This window comes from Homalodisca vitripennis, chromosome 6 (genome assembly GCF_021130785.1).
Source record: "Homalodisca vitripennis isolate AUS2020 chromosome 6, UT_GWSS_2.1, whole genome shotgun sequence".
In the NCBI taxonomy this organism is placed as follows: Eukaryota; Metazoa; Arthropoda; class Insecta; order Hemiptera; family Cicadellidae; genus Homalodisca; species Homalodisca vitripennis.
In genome coordinates, this window is record NC_060212.1 from 71,809,775 (window position 1) to 71,827,252 (window position 17,478).

The 17,478-nt window shown below is 35.0% G+C and overlaps 1 protein-coding gene across 2 annotated transcripts in view; it reads left to right on the plus strand.

Annotated features, from left to right (window-relative positions):
• LOC124364426 (E3 ubiquitin-protein ligase SINA-like 10) overlaps positions 1 to 12,236 on the plus strand; it is a 30,744-nt gene extending 18,508 nt beyond the window's left edge. For both annotated transcript variants that reach the window (XM_046819915.1, XM_046819916.1), the window contains exons 3-5: positions 5,288 to 5,570; positions 6,504 to 6,607; positions 10,135 to 12,236. In XM_046819915.1, the coding sequence (XP_046675871.1) occupies positions 5,288 to 5,570; positions 6,504 to 6,607; positions 10,135 to 10,487 (740 nt within the window). In that variant the 3' untranslated portion in view covers positions 10,488 to 12,236. The remainder of the gene's footprint in view (positions 1 to 5,287; positions 5,571 to 6,503; positions 6,608 to 10,134) is intronic.
• Positions 12,237 to 17,478: the final 5,242 nt, after the last annotated feature.

Genomic DNA, 17,478 nt, shown 5'->3' on the forward strand with positions numbered 1-17,478 from the left:
TGTAGAAAACAAAGAAAAATTAAAACATGTAGACTAACAAAGTTTATTGGCATTTAAAATTTAGAAATTATAGACAGATAGTTTTAATTAGACAGATAACTTTTCCAATAAAACATAATAACCTTCCTCTTTTCTATGCTCAGTGTTCTATTAGTTCTTATCCTCTTCAGCAAAAATGTATAGTCTGAACGTAAAAAAGAGTTTTTAGAGGCAGAGACCTTCTGAAAACATCAGATCATTCAGCAACAGGAATCCCAAAACTTTCTTTGGATCTTTGGTGGTCAAAATATATAAGATGGTCATTGTTTCTTCATACTGTTAGCCACAGTGATGATGTCTTTAGATCTGTTTTGTTGCTTTTCCTATTAAGTCTAAGTGAATAGTAGATTTAAACGGCAACACAAAGTCTAAGGTCATATGTTTTAGTATCACATTTTATTAACACTTATTTCTGATGGTACACTAGCAATAAAGCTTTTGGAAGACCCATAAACCTGTCAACTGGGTCAGGATGATAACCTAAGAGCTTGTTTGACGTAATGTTTCTGATTACATGCCTTTAAGTGTACTTATTTTTGTGGCACAATAAGTGCTTTTAGAGGAATAAGATTAGTTTCTTTTTAATACCATGATGAAATATAAGTAAAAGAGTAAGTTTTCACTGTTATATACCGATTAACTGTCATCTTTATGAAGCACTTAAAGTCAAATATGAGTAAATTATTATTTTATATGAACGTCTAGGACAAATATAGGATATATTTACAACGCAGTGAATAAATTGTGATTAGAAGTTATCGTTGCTCTAAACCAAAGACTTCAATAAACCAGAATATCAATTGGTAACAACATTTATTCAATACTACTTCGAAAACACAACACAATATTACAAAACATTGCGATTGCAGGAACTGCAAAAAATTGTCAGCTGTTTATACAGGGTGTTTGAAAAGTATGGGTACGGCTTAATATTTTAAAAACCATAGGAGATAAAATATATAAACTTTGCACAGTGTCATATGGCTATGTAAACTATTTTTCCTTGCTATTACCATGACATGCCAACCATGGGGGGACGGCACACAGAGGAAAACATGGAAATCTTAAATTGAAGCATGAGTCGAGTGATACCTCATTTGAAAGAGCTCACTTAGTAGAGTTGAATGCTGCAAACCGCATCTCAAAAGGTTTATCCAATCAGAAATGGCGGGTTGTTTTAGGTACACATTGTGAAGTACATTATGCGCTGCCACCCTGCCATTTCTGACTGGATCGCCGTATTCTGATGCGGTAGGCGGCGTTTCACTCTACTACCCAATGTGTTTTCACTGACTTTTATTAATTAGCAAATTATGTCATAAATTTATAACACAATAAATAAAACTAAAAAACATCGATGTTTATTTAGTTTTATTTATTGTGTTATAAATTTATGACATAATTTGCTAATTAATAAAAGTCAGTGAAAACACATTGGGTAGTAGAGTGAAACGCCGCCTACCGCATCAGAATACGACGATCCAGTCAGAAATGGCAGGGTGGCAGCGCATAATGTACTTCACAATGTGTACCTAAAACAACCCGCCATTTCTGATTGGATAAACCTTTTGAGATGCGGTTTGCAGCATTCAACTCTACTAAGTGAGCTCTTTCCAATGAGGTATCACTCGACCCATGCTTCAATTTAAGATTTCCATGTTTTCCTCTGTGGGCCGTCCCCCCATGGTTGGCATGTCATGGTAATAGCAAGAAAAAATAATTTACATAGTCATATGATACTGTGCAAAGTTTATAGATGTTATCTCCTATGGTTTTAAAAATATTAAGCCGTACCCATACTTTTCAAACACCCTGTATATACTTCTCCATTTGTTCTAGAACAGGGGTTACTGAAGTACACAAATAACACTAAGTTTGGTATATTATCCTAATAATAAATTACCTACATTAAATTTTAAAAACATGTTGTTATTTCTTTTGGTTGGCCAGCCAGAAATATAGTGTTATAAATAATATGTTAATATTGGCAGGTCAAAAAGCAAATAAAACCAATCAAACTGTCACTTGCCCTACAGACAACCCTGCTAGATGGTTTTTTTTTTTTTTGGTGAATACAAAATTGGACTCTTGGAGTCTGAGTTATGCAGGATAACACAGTAACTAGGACATCCCAGTGTCCTAAATATAGTTTCTTGGAGGTACAACCTCAGCTTTTGCTATATTTTTTACAACAAAAAGGATGAACATATTACAGGGATAAATTCCAATATTCCTTCCTTGCCCATGTATGCTAGAGTGTGCTAGATTCTAGAATATGATTCATACTCCGAAATGTACTCTGAGTATTTTCACTCACCAAGATGAGCACTGTGGTGTATTGGTGCTATTTAAGGGCTTGTGGAGGGTAGTATACAGGTATACTGTAAATACTAGAACAAAGCCTGCTAACGACTATTGTGCAATCAACAGGACAGGAAATCTGGAGAGGTTGGGATAGTAAACAAATCCATTTAGGTACAATTAAGCTTCTGAATGAAGTTAATGAAAATGGATAGCAGATAGCAACAGTTGTAATCCAGCAATAGTTACAATCGGGTAATATCCATCTTCATTTGACAGTAACACTAGAAGATTTAAGAAGACTGGATTTTTTGATGACTGGCCTCTTTAATGGTATTTGATAGGAAACGGCGACCCCTCCTTCAGTTGGGTTGTACAGTTCTATGACAATTCTAAAGCACTTTTTTAAAGTTTGTTTTTGAAAATTGAAGGATTGTGAAGAAAACAGGATTTTTCTGGACATTTGCCATCTCTGAACAATGGCAAATGTCCGGAAAAATCCTGTTTCCTTCACAATTCTATTGCAGTTGTTAGGCATACATTTGATAGAAACACTTCCAAGTTCCAGACAAAAAAGATTATTATAGTTACAGTGTGCAAACCAAGAAACATTTTGTAAAAAGAATATTTATTTTAGTATCTTAGCCGTAATAAGTATGGGTTGATACTTAATAAACAGGAAATTTGTACTAATGAATTTTTCCGGACATTTACCATCGTTCAGTAATACCAAATATCAGTACCACTAGTTTCGAAATCTGCAATCTGATCTCTTCCTCAGCTGTATAAGGTGTATAACTAACCTAACACATAACCCACCCAGCAGGGATCACTTCTGGCTGGTTCATACCTTCCAGTTGAACCTACCACTGCGCACAGCAAAAACAGACGTGTCACTTAAATCTAGGTAACCTTATGGATGTCCAGGAGCGACACATCACTAACCGCAAATATCGAGATTCTGGGGTGCAAGGGTAATTCGATAGGTCTAGTCTACTGCGGGAGATGACTGTTGGAGTTGGTGGGGTTTGTTCCCTAAGTATCAGAGGTTCTTGCTATAGCCTCAACAAGGTTGTGCCACCCCCTACCTGCTTTGACTAGAGAGGCTGGTTCAGAACTGGCCTCTCCCTCCCCTTGATAGGAGGCGGTCCCTACCCCCTAAACCACCATCCTGAATATCTTATCACTCCAGAAGCAGCACTAAGGTTCTTGTAGGACTAAGTGCAATTTATAAATCTCTTGTCCTAAGAGAATTAAGAAAAAAACTACAATTTAGGTTAAAATAAAAAAATCATACCAGACATTATGATATGCATAAGTCAGGAATCACAACTACCATGTTGTACATCAATTTCACTAACTCTAAAACATGTACTTAATAAAAAACAAAAAACATCACCAATTATTAAAACTGGACAACAGAATACAAGTCACAATAGGTCTGCACTTGCTGACTAACAACCTAATACTGCATAGTGTTACTTATTTTTTGTATCACTGAACGATGGTAAATGTCCAGAAAAGTTCTGTTTTCTTCACTACAATTCCATCATCAAAAACAAACTTAAAGCAAAGAACTAGAGCTTAACATTATGCTTCTATTTGAAATAAGGCTGTAAGCTTTATTTCTGGATTAGAACCACTGGACCAATGCAAATTCTTTTTAGTAAATAGAGAGTAGAATTCTTACAATTTGCAGTGTAAACATAAAAAAAAACAAATAAAAAGAACATTAATTCATAGTACAAAATTATTTGCAAATTGAAAGATTTTTAATTGTAGGTAATATCTATAACTAAAATTCAAGATATAAAATTACTCAAGTGCATTACTAAGGCATCATAATTTAGTAATATCCAAAAATACTATTTTATTAAAAACTACATCAAGCTATATGAATTTACAAGAACACAACCTCTACATAAATCTTAAAAATTTATCTTTAAAAGGCTTGTTGGTTATCTCCATTTTTAACTTGCTGCATTTTTAGATGATAAAATGTACTTATTGTTGTTGAAAGGCTTGTTGATTACCCCCGATTAGTAACTTACTGAATTTTTAGATGATAATCTGTATTTACCGATGTGCTGAGCTTGCTTAGCCATTCTCATTTATGTTTCTTAACAATAAAAGAACTAAATTACAACTGTGTAACTTAGTACAAATGTTTTTTAATTCCATGGTAATAATTTCACAACTCATTAGGTACTGTTTCTTTCTTTGACATAAATCATTGTTATACAGTATAATTCAACGAAACATATTTATTCATTTTTAGATAAATTTTGTTGTGAATAAGGAACTGAATACTGATAAGTATCAGTCTATATTATTTAAGGCATTCTATTGGGATTTATATTCATCCATATATTGCTGTCTGGCATCTTAAATCAATAAAACTGCTAAACCTGTCAATAGTATTTCAAAATTATACTGGAGCAATATATTGGAAAGAAAAAGGATGTTAACTGATAAATATAAAACAATACAAAACAAAATTGATTTATAATTTGAACATTAGATAATTGTTTTCTAGACAAATAAATCTGATTATACATTTTAAATCTGCTTTGTAGTTAAGATTGCTATTTACCGATATCATGGGAATGTTTCTATTCCATACTTTTGTGCTCCACCAGAGTATATTTAACAAAATAGCTTTACATTTAATATTCTCCTCAAAAGTGTTTAATATGCTATCAATAAATAAGCACATAACATTGTGATATGCCTATGCAATAAATCTAATTTGGATCATTGGGACCATTGTGTGTATAGTATAGCATAGGTGAAACAGAATTTGTATAGTAACATTACTGGACTTCCAACCATCTGCCAAGCTACTACAAAAATCCCAGAATGTGGGCCAAATTAATGATTGGCCTCTACTGGAAAATTAAAATTTGAATGAAGGGAATGATGATGTAGAGTAATTTCATGTTTACAGGTAGTGCAGGAGAGAGTGACGAGGAGGTACAGGGAATGGACTGCAGTTGTCGGAACTGTGCTCACCTCTCCAGTCAACTGCTGGAGTGTGCTATCTGCCTGGAGCCCTTGGCCGCCCCTCAGAATCGTGGTGTCACCTCGTGCCTGCAGTGTGGCAACATTGCTTGTCTGGCCTGCGCCTCACGGCTGCCGCGGTGCCCATACTGTCGCACAGACCACGGTCTCGCACCCAACATCGCCCTTCAGAGGCTCATCTACAAGCTGGACATCCCTTGTCGCAAAAAGTAAGTTTTGAATAGTGTCAAAAATAATTTATGGGCAAATATATTATGTCCTTAGGTGTTTTAATGAAGACAAATCAACAGAACTCAATAAGGCTGTGCTGTGTCTAGCCTATTTTACTATTGAAACAGCCCATTGTAAAAGCTGCTCTAGAGAGACTTCTATGATTTTCTCTACTCTCTCTGTTCGAGCTGAAACATATATTAACTTGTCTACTACTACACCCTACAGTAGCTATTCGATTATGCATGTAAAATGCTAACATGTTGACATTGGTCTTATAAGTAATTATGATGGCAATGAGAAAATCGCAAAAACACAAATTGGTAATTAAACTGGTCACAATCATGTTTTATCATGTGGCATAGTAACGCTTATGATGAAGTTACTTGTTAGTTTGTTCCTTCTTTGATGCCCCATTGTATCGGATTATTGGCTGAGCATTAGCAAAGCCTATCACTAGATGGATTGAAAAGTTTTATTTCTGTCTGTTATCCACATACTATCTCGAAAATGTATTATTCTTTACGATTGAAATTTTGCATAAATTTTTATTTCTATAAAGGCAACATTGAGAGCCAAGATGTTGCATTTCATTAACTGGGTTTTAGCTGAGCAGTAGCGAACATTTTTACATTGGTCTTTTAGGTAACTATGATGCCAACAAGAAAATCGCAGTATAAATAATATTATAACTACATGACATGTTAACACGTGATATAGTGACACATGTAGCCTAACCATCAGAATTGAATGAGCTATAAACTTTGCATGCAACCTCAGTGAAGCCTACCGAAATATGGTGTCAGTGGAACACTTCTACCTTGTTTTATTTAGAGTATTAAATACCATTCTTCAATATCACTCATTTAATACTAGTGAAAGCTCAGGTTGTTGCTGAACTGTATTTACATCATACCTGTATTTTGTTGCAGTATGCTGCCAGTTCGCTGTCCCCACAGGAAGTGTGAGTGGAGAGGAGACATCAACAGTCTAGCTGCTCACCTGGAACACATGCACTTGGTTACAATCCTGAATGGTAAGTTGAACAGCTTGGAGAATGTCACGAAAAGATAGTGAGTGATTAAATGGCATTTAACCAAGCATCAGTTTAAGGAACCAGCCAAAAATCTAGCCCACAGTAGTAGTGTACCTGTCATACTGCATGAAGCTAAAGTACATAAAAAGAGACTACATATTTTCACTATTACTCTGCAAACATGATCTTATTTTTAATATATTTAACACGTTGATGTAGTGCCTCCCTTAGGGTGAAGCGGCTGCTCTAGGCCTCGTGCTCAGGAAGGCATTCCTCTCGTCAAAAAATAATACTCTCTTCAAAAAAATAAAAGTTTTAGTTGAATTAAAATAATATAATAGTAATATACGTGCCTAAAATACCTATCTTACCCGCACAATATGTTTAATTATTAATGAATTAAAAAACATATGAATACGATTCTCGTGCATCTCATTAATTGTGTGCTCTTTGCACATAGTCAATAATATAAGAGCTGAACCAGTTTGTTGGGTATCCTCTTATTTGAATTGTGCTAAATTTTTTATTATTAAATTCATTTGCTACACAATCAATCACACCTATTCCTTATTACAAAGTTAAGTTACACTGCATCCCTCTTATGAACACCATCCTGTCCCATTTCGATCTTATCCTGGGTTTTCATTTATTTTACTGTTAATTTATCAACGGGGTCTGCAACTGTCTTGTGCTGAGATTTGTATAGTACATGCCAGCCAATCTTTACACAAACCTCTTGAGTTGTGTGTATTAGCCAAGAACAACATGTAAATCTCTAATGTTGTAGTATCTTGGAAAACGTAACATTTCAAATCACCAAGATTCCTCACATCAAAGTAGGCACTATATTTGTGTTGAGGCCAGACACTATTTAGATTATAATGTCTCATAAATCACTAGATCACTATCAGATTATAGCAATGTGTAAGCAACATACAACTTGATAGTGAGCTGATCAGATCGGCTTCATCCCAGTGAAATTGAGTCTAAACAATCTTGTACTATTATTACAAGAAAGTTTTATCAAAATCATATATTGTTAAATAGATTAGTTTTTCTTATTCTAGAAATATTTGTCACATTAGAAGTTTTTTTTTTTTTCTTAGGACAAGAAGCTTATAAATTGCACTTAGTCCTGTAAGAACCTTTGCGCTGCTTCCAGAGTGACAGAGTATTCAGGATGGGTAAGGTTAGTGAGTAGGGGCCGCCTCCTATCAAGATCCATGAGGAAGAATTAGGGCACTACATCTCAAAGTCATGTCTCCCCGGAAGAAGGGGAGGCCAGCTCTGAACCAGCCTCTCCAGTCAAAGTAGGTAGGGGGTGGCATACCCATGTTGAGGTTAGCAAGAACCTCTGAGGTTAGGGAACAAACCCCACCGACTCCAACAGTCATCATCCACAGTAGACTAGACCTATCGAATTGCCCATGAACCCGAGAATCTCAACATTTGTGGTTAGTGATGTGCCGCTCCTGGACATCCATAAGATTGCCCAGATTTAAGTGACACATCGGTTTTTGCTGTGCCCAGTGGTGGGTTCAACTGAAAGGTAAAAACCAGCCAGAAGTGATCCCTGTTGGGTACACATTAGAAGATTAGTATTTACAATATATTTTTTGTACTATATCCAGTGGCGTAGCTACCTTGGGTGGCACCCGGTGCGGAAGTTGGTGGTGTCACCCCATCGAAGGTAAAAAATAAAAAGTGTGTGTATGGGACAGGGAATCCCCACGACAGCGTCAGGCTCTTTTGCGGGAATACCCGAATTATAGATGGAGCTGAGCTAGTGCTAGTGGAGGAATCCTCGAAAAAGAAATTTTTGTGCTAGCAAATTTATTTTTTGTTTGTTTGTACATTGTTATTAAAGTTGAGAGACGGGGTAGGTGTCACCCCAAAAAAAGTGACACCTGGTTGCGGTCCGTCCCCACCGCCCCCCCTTTGCTACGCCACAGACTATATCTACCAAGTAACGAAATAAAACACCAAATAAAGACATAGAATTCAAATTAGTAGAGCTAGTGGGTACACGAATGAAAATGTAACTTTTTGAGTCTGAGCTATAGATATAGCACAAATTGGTTGTTGTGCCATTGGTCAAATCTCTTATAGCAATGACCCATCACATTGGCTCTGCTCTTGTGTCTCCCTCAGTCTCTTAAACTTCCAGATTTGTAGTTTAAGGAAAAGGCAGAGTAAGGGCAAAAAATGTAATAGGAGTTCAAAGTTTATTCATATACTTTTCAAATAGCATTAGCTGCAGTATCAAAATCATGGCAGTATTGTTCTGCAATTTACTTTTTATACTACTATCAATCACCACTTCATGTCACAGACAGCTCAGTGACCCTTGACATTGCCTCGGGCACATCTCTGTCCTGTTCTCCTGTTACTCCAATGTGTTATGACTCATGATACACTGATTGCCACGATTTTCCATATAAGAAACAGGTCTTTGCTACATGTACAGCATCATCACAGGGTTGTGTTCAAGCAACTACAGTATAGTGATGGCTTAGATATGAAGCATATTCTGCTATGCTAGCTCAAGGGATCTTGCCTAATTAAATGCTTCATCAAATATGTGATTTTTATTTTCTAATAGTCTTTGTCTCAGTGGCGTAACTATTGGGGGGATAGAGATTCTTCATCCACAAGATCTCCAAAAATAAATAAAATATCCATGTAAAATCAATCCAAATTGTCTAGAACTCGTCAGTTAGGTGTTCTATCTTAAATTAGGCATATCTAATCAATAAAAGTTTAGATGTGATCAGATATACTCCACACCTGGTGTGCTGCATTCTTCAGTAAGATTCATAAACCGCTGCTCCCCCTCAAAACCTAATCTTAGTTACATCACTGTTTTGTCTTATCTTATTGTTAACCAAACCACTAATGAAAGCATTACAGGTATACTCACGTTTGTGTTCAGTTCCTGTAACAGCTTCAAAATTGCAGTCTTTACTTATTTGCTTTAAAAATTTGCAGTAAATGATCAATGGACCCACCAGACTTCTGCTGTCTTGTAGCCAAACAGTAGCGGGCCAAAATCATATTCTTTGGTCTCGCATACATTGCTGCAAAAGTAGAGAACGCATTTCTGTAGGTAGTGCTCTCAGCAACATATTTGGAGCTACATGGTTGGTCATTAATTGCAATTTGTCTATTATCTTGATTTCTGATATGTGTGACAGAAAATTCTCAACTCGTAGCCATTGCAGGCTTGCAAGTGGTGTTGAGGGCTTTACTTCACGTGTGTTCAGTTTCAAATACTTTTTCAGGTCATACTGTACAGCTTCAGAAGAACCAGGATATTTAGTAAAAACAAACAATGGTTTATGCAGTAGGGACATCATAACAACCTGGATTAAGCTGATATTAAACTAAAAAGCAACAATATACAAAAGTTGATTAAACAAGGAAATTCTGAAGTGTCAATGATTAATCTTGTGTAGCTAGTCGAAAGTGATAGGATTACCACAGTTCTTCCTCTAATTATAGCCTCTAATCACCATCTGATGCCACAGGTAACTCAGTAACCCTTGACATCGCAGAGTTCCAGCGGAAGGCACAACTAAGTGAATCTCGTTCTCGTCACTACTCTGTCCTGCTCTCCTGTTACTCCGATGTGTTTGTGTGCAAGGTCGTCCTCTACCACGGTAAGCTCAAGGTGGTGTTGTCTCAGCTAACTCGCACTCGACATCTTCGACTCGCCGCTTGGGTGGAACTATCATGCATCTCTAAAACCGTCCAAGGCATCATCCCGTTGTCCAAGAACAAGTCTGACATCGAAGTTCCAGTGTCTAACTTTCTACCACCTGCAACTGGGAGTGGAGATCGTGTATCAATCTCGATCAACATCAGACCATTCAACTCATGATGTGGAAATCCCACGCATCAAGACATCATTTGATGACTCATGTTCCTCAGATGACTGACTGAATTAGGATTTTGATCTACTTTAAGTTTGTCTCATTACAAGTCTTATTTCTTTTACACAAAAAGACCAACAAAGACCTTGTAAGAAGTTTTTTATTTTAATTTTGTGCTGTTTTAAAACAAAAAATTTAATTAATTATATAGCTTTCCAAATAATAGAAAAGTTTTTATTAATGTGGTGGAAAGTATGTCAAACCATTTAAAAAAATATATTTTACTATATTCTAGGTATGAAATTTGTTTCTTTACAAATTTTGTTTAATTTTATAGATTTTGTATGCAAGCTACAATGTACGATTTAATTTAGCTTGGAAATCAATAATAATGTATGTGGAGTTGTTCTTGCTCAAACCAACTATGATTTATGTTACAATTCTTTTCCTATATATTTATACTAGTTTGTGTTTTATGTATTGTTTGTACTTCTGCGACAATATGCCTACTATATATAAAGTATTTTATAAAACCAATCAAATGCTGTGATTAGTTTAAGGCAAAGTTCATGTTGTATAGTTTTTATATTAATTTTTGGATAGTCTTTCATCATAGTTTTATAATATTTATAGTGTTACGCAAGACATGTTGTTGAAAGCTTTATTGCTTTCATATTTTTATCAATAAGGTCACTATGTTATCCAAAGTTGTGTTACCATGAAAGTTATAGCATCCCGCAAATAAAGAGGGTTCTGGTGAGGTTTCCACTGGGTCATTCCTAGGGTTGGTGGCACCCGGGGCAATCTTATCCTCGGCAATTCCCACCTCCCCCCACATGTAAAAAGTTAAACTCTCATAGTTATCTAAAGGGAAAAGAACACTAAGGAGGAAACTGTTTGATATTCAGAATATTGTTTTCGTGCCCCTTAAGCTCAAAATCCGTAAAGTAAGTGTAAACTGTGGTTGTATTATTATTATTGTTTTTTGTTTAATCCTAAAACTGCAATGCCCCCTCTTTCGGCGTACAGTTGTGGTGCCCCTGGCACCTTGCCTCCCCTTCGAACAGCCCCCTGGGTTCCTATGTCCTGCTCATTTCCTACTTCCTCAATGGTGCTATTTATTTATGTATTTTTAAACTATCACTTTCATGTAAAATTTAAAAATAATTGTTATTTTTCATATGAGGATAATTTACTTTTTATGAGGACTATTAATAGGATACAATGATTTAATATTTTATTTATCAGACAGTAAACCTACTGTAAGTACTTAATGAGAATTACAATAAATAAATAAACATACCGTTGTAAAATAAGAGTGATTTATTGTGTAAAACATTTTTTTAAACTTATTGAAGCAAAAAATTTTGTATACAAACTGTAGTTGTTTGGTTATTTAAATAGAAGAAGTGCCTATTTAACGTAGTAAAGTAGATAAATAGGGGAATACAAAAACTCTTTCAATTTATGCATTATGGAGTATTGTTATGATTGCAACTAAAGAAGATTATGTATGAAACTTTATGATAAAATCTTTTTACATTGTTTAATACTATATAACCTCACAGCAATGATAAAAATATCCAAATATATCTGTTATGAAGTGTTTATATATCGAGTTTACAATTTTAAACGTCAATTATCTAGTCTATGTAAGAGACTGTTTCAGTGGTTAAAACGTTCTAAAACCAGGCAACACATGTAATGTTTATGTGTAGAATAAAAAAGTCAAATATAACGTTTGCTACATTTTTAAATGTTGTTTTATTTATCTCCCTATTTATTATCCTAATTAGCGTTGTCTGCTTATATTAAGGTAGAGCTTTGTCTCTCCTCGTTTTTTTAATCCTAATTTGGATCTTTTGCTTGCTTTGAGATATTTGTAGGCATGTGAATATCTAGCTGCCTTATCTTTCCTAATTTTTTATCCTAACTTGGGTTATCTGCCTGTGTTGAGATAGGTGGAACATGGATGGACAAGTGGCTTTCTAGCTGTCTAATCTCTCCTCATTTTTTATCCTATTACGGTATACTTGCCTATGTTGAGATTGAGAGATCATGGGTGGCCAAAAAGCTGTCTAGCTGCCTGATCTCTCCTCATTGTTTTATCCTAATTTTTGATACTTGTTTGTTTTGTGACAGTGAGATCATGGGAGTACAAGTGGCTGTCTAGCTGCCTGATCTCTTCTCATTGTTTTATCCTAATTTTTGATACTTGTTTCTTTTGTGACAGTGAGATCATGGAGTACAAGTAGCTGTCTAGCTGCCTGATCTCTCCTCATTTTTTATCCTATTTTGGGTTGTTTGCCTATGTTGAGATAGAGAGATCATGGGTGCCCAAGAAGCTATCTAGCTGCCTGATCTCTCCTCAATTTTGGTCCTAATTTAGATTATTTGCTCTGTTGAGATAGTGAGATCATGGTTGGACAAGTGGCTGTCTAGCTGCCTTAGCTCTCCTTGTTTTGTTGATCCTAATTAGGGTTACCTGCTTGTATTGAGATAGTGAGATCATGGTTGGACAAGTGGCTGTCTAGCTGTCTTAGCTCTCCTTGTTTTGTTGATCCTAATTAGGATTGTCTACTTGTTTTGAGATAGAGAGATCATGGGAGGACATGTTGCTGTCTAGCAGCCAGGAATTATCTATTTATTTATGAGTTCATATTTGCAAAGAAGGTGACATCCACAAGATAGTTTTTCTAAATAGCAGTAGCAGGTGAAACATTCTGATAATGCTACATCCATGTGTGTCAAACAATGAAAATAATTTGGTCAAGAACGTAGCCAAGAAAAATGTTTGGGGAGGGGGGTCAAGACAACTGATATTTTCCCACAGTGGACATAAAGTAAGGCAAGTCAACCACTCATTCCTTATTTTGTTAATTTAAAAGTTCTTGACCCATTTTAATGTTGAAAACAATCTTTCAGAAGTACCTGTCAGTAATACTGAATTATTTAAGAAATAATAATCGTTTGTTAAACAAGTAATTGAAAACTTGGGAGGGGGGTCCGGACCCCCTCGCTGGCTACGCTATTGAATTTTTACACAAATTTCAAAATGTAGCTATTTTCTGTTTTCTGGATCAGATTGTAGCAAATCATTACTAAAATGATTCATACAAGTTCATTGTTATTAATGCAACTTCCATAATGCTAATATAAAAAATAACAGCATAAACGTGCATTAGGTTTAACATAGTTCTTATGGAAACAAACTCAAGGTTGTTTCACTACAGCCGTCTCTTAACCTTTAAGGTTTGCAGAACTGCAATGAGCAAGATTGGAGCCTTACTAGGAGAAGAAGAAGATATGAAGGCAGTTGTTCACACTCATATCTGGCTGTGTAAGGGTAAGTGTGTATAACTCTAAGACTAAGAGTGATGTGGAAGAATTTGTTTATGAGTTGTCTACGGAGCAGTTACAGTCTAATGAAAATGAACTTCACTACACCTGATCCAAGTAATTTTAGGGGGAGTTATTTGTCCGAGAGAGACAGCTTTTCTCTGTGTTCGACGTCCTCCACTAGCTCTACACATTCTGGCAGATTTTCTAGTGGCGTTAGAGAAAGAGCATTACACATGGAGTCATGACAGAGTTCTGGGCATTATATCAGAAAGCAGTCAACTTAACTATTGCTAGGGTCATGTGCTCTGGCAGGCTAAGACCTAGATCCAGTTCATCATGAGTGGGGTGTAAGTTTGTAAATCTAAGCTGAATATGCCACCCATAACCAAGAAGATAATGCATTCAGGGAAAGAATGCAATAGGATCTCTATAGAACCATATGTCTGGAGGTAGAAAAGTGACCATCAGTGCAATTTGTACATAATTATGAAAAGGACTAAGGCCATAACTATTTCAACACAGCAAAGAATCTAAATTAGGATCAAAAATGAGGAGAGATCAAGCAGCTAGACAACTTCTTGGCCACCCATGATCTCTCTATCTCAACATAGGCCACCCATAATCAAGAAGATAATTTTTTCTAAAGCAAAAGTATGACCATGAAATAAGTAACAATACAATTTAAAATGACACCTTCATAAGTAAATAATGCTAACTTTAAACCAATTAATTTAGAAAAATTAATAACAAAAACCGTTTTATAGAGAAACAATTGAAAAAACACAAAATACATGTTTTGTGATATTGTGTATTTTAACTGACAACAGAATTATCAGTCAAGCTCCAGTGTAACATTACGTTAAACGTTGGCTCTAACGTACATCAGCAGTCTAATGGGTTATGCATGTACAAACACTTTAGCCTCCCTCTAACAGGCATTACTGTAGGATAACTATGAGGTAAAGATATGCTGATAGATCTTGTACAAGCATAATATTCATACCTGAACTTGCAAAATATTCTTTGTTTTATTAGTTTTTATTTTCCCACATTATTTAAAAAATAACAGTGTTTAATAGTACTTCGCATATAACTTGTTTCACATGTCAGAAGCATTAATAACTTATCCCTGGATAAAAGTGAAAAACTGTCAAAATACCCAGCCCAGTTGGAAGAAGTAGGTAGATTTTGGGATAACTGAAATATTAATATGGTTTATTTGAGATAATGTACAAATGCATACAGTAAACTACAGGGGGTGGCAAGCATGCAGATGAGGAGTTAGAAAAAACTAAAAGTGTAGATAATAATAACAATAGAATTACCTTATTTTTATATTTTTTCTAAAACTTCATTTGAATATAAAATATTTTCTATGAATGTGATTACTTATCAATTAAACCCATAAAGTACAATGCCTAATGTCATATAATTTAGTAATCTGAATTGGTTGCAGAGGGAAGTTGATGAGGCAAGAATTTATTATTGTGTGTTGTTAACATTTGAAGCATTACAGTAAAGTTTGGAGTATTATTAAGTGTGTTATTGTAACCGCCCCATTATTACTAAAAGTGCTCAGAGAAAATTTTCTTTTGCAAACATTTTCTTCGCAATATGTTATGTTGGCTTAATTCAACTTCATACAATACACTTTGTTTAATATGTCTTAAACAGTTTGCCTGTTAACTTTATATTATACGATTTTTCACCTGAAAAAGACATCAGATTCCTGTTCTTGAAAAATCTCATGTTATAACAAATAATGTTGATGAATATCCATAGTCCTGTTTTCCTTTAGAATCATCGACTGTTAATAATGAAATGCAAACAAAGAAAAACCGTTTGTCTAAACTGAAGGGACAAATCAGTCCACAATTTACAAGAAGACCCAAACTGTGTTTGCAAATTGATTAGCTACTTTTCTGGTATTATCTGGAGTGCCTCTGTCCCTATCTACAAGTTATTATGCAATATAAGTAGGTTTAAATTAGGTTATCATAAATATGTTGCCAGCAGTACCAAAGTTAAAGCTAACCTTTAAGAGCACTCACGTGATCTGAACTTGAATTTTGGTACTATCTCGAGGAATGTTTTTTTTTCTTTGCCAGAGTGCGGGATACCGAAGGCATTTCCAATCGGTACTTTTTCACCATCAGATCACCTTGAACAATCTGGCACATGATCTGAAAAACATCATTCGAGATAGTATCTTTATTCAAGCACAAATCACATGAGCGCTTATAAATGTTAACTTTTTCTTTTTATAATACATACGTATTTATTTCCTTACTTATATAGCTTAATAAGGACAGAGTGGCCTCCGGAAAATACTAAAGTACCATTGATTACATTTTAAGCTTTCTCTTGTGATACTTCAAAAGTCTAGTCTTCAATTCAAAGAAGGTCAGCAGTTAACAAAAATTGTTTTACAAGAGCTACCAAATAGCTATATAGCGCCCCGAGAGACATTCAAACATTTTTGGGGGTTATCTGCTAATAAATACCTGCTGTGCATGTGAACCACATCTAACCTTGGGTATTAGTATGGGCTACCTCAAGGATGTGATAGAGGGAAATTGTATTGCACTTTTAATTGCATTTTACATTTTTTTTAGAGAGAGAAGCGAAAAAATCTTCCAAGGACACCGCCATCTGGTAGTAAGTGTCCCTTGTAGCAGATTAATAGACTGTCAGATATTTTAAATATAAATAATCAGGGACTTTTAACCCTTTGCGCTGGGGATGGTATTGAAATGTCCTCTTGAGTCGAGTTGCCAGCTCAGCTGTCCACAAATCAAGTTGTTTCTCCAAAAGCTTTTGGAGCCAAAATGAAATTATGCTTTTACTCTCCAAACCATTCTACTCTCTTAAGGAGTTTTAGCTGTAAAGCGAAGGAAGGGTCTCGACTCTCGTATAGTACTGCCATCTTGTCTTGAGTTTTATTTTGAATAGTATTTATTTTTTAAATCTAATGACACAATCTATCCAGCTGGTCTGGTCAAAGATGCAGTAAGTATATAAAAAATTTTTTGTATGGCCATCTGTTCTAGATATATTGAATTAAGTTAATTTATTGCACAATGAAAATTTATACATTTTATGCACAGTGATGTATCAACATTCAATACATAAAATTGAATATACATATATGGGAAGAAGAAGACCAGCTGTGCTGGATAAATGAGGTGTGTAGAACTAAAAACAGGTGTATTCACTATTTGACAGAATTGAGTTAGCTTGCTTATTCTTCATTGAAAGCTTATCTAAATTCTTGTGAAAGCAGTTAGTTCCAAATAAAATTAAATCTCAAACTATTGTAACATTAAAAACTGATGTTAGAATCAAATACGTGTAAATCCATGGATAATTTGAATCAGCAACAAGTATCTTCATAACAGCCAATCAGTATTTCTGCTAGACATCTGATTTTGTGTCAGCTGTTTATTGTTTGTTTGAGGTTATACACAATTCTGTGCATTGTTATATCGATTATAAAACAGGTAAATCCTCTTCAATAACTTTCTAAACAGGTAAGTCTAATTTGTATCTCCAAAACAAAGTATCACATTTTAAAATGATAAATTCAAAATTTGAGATGAAAACATTGTATAACTTAATTCAATTTAAAAAATGATTATTAAAGATTTTGTTAGAAGT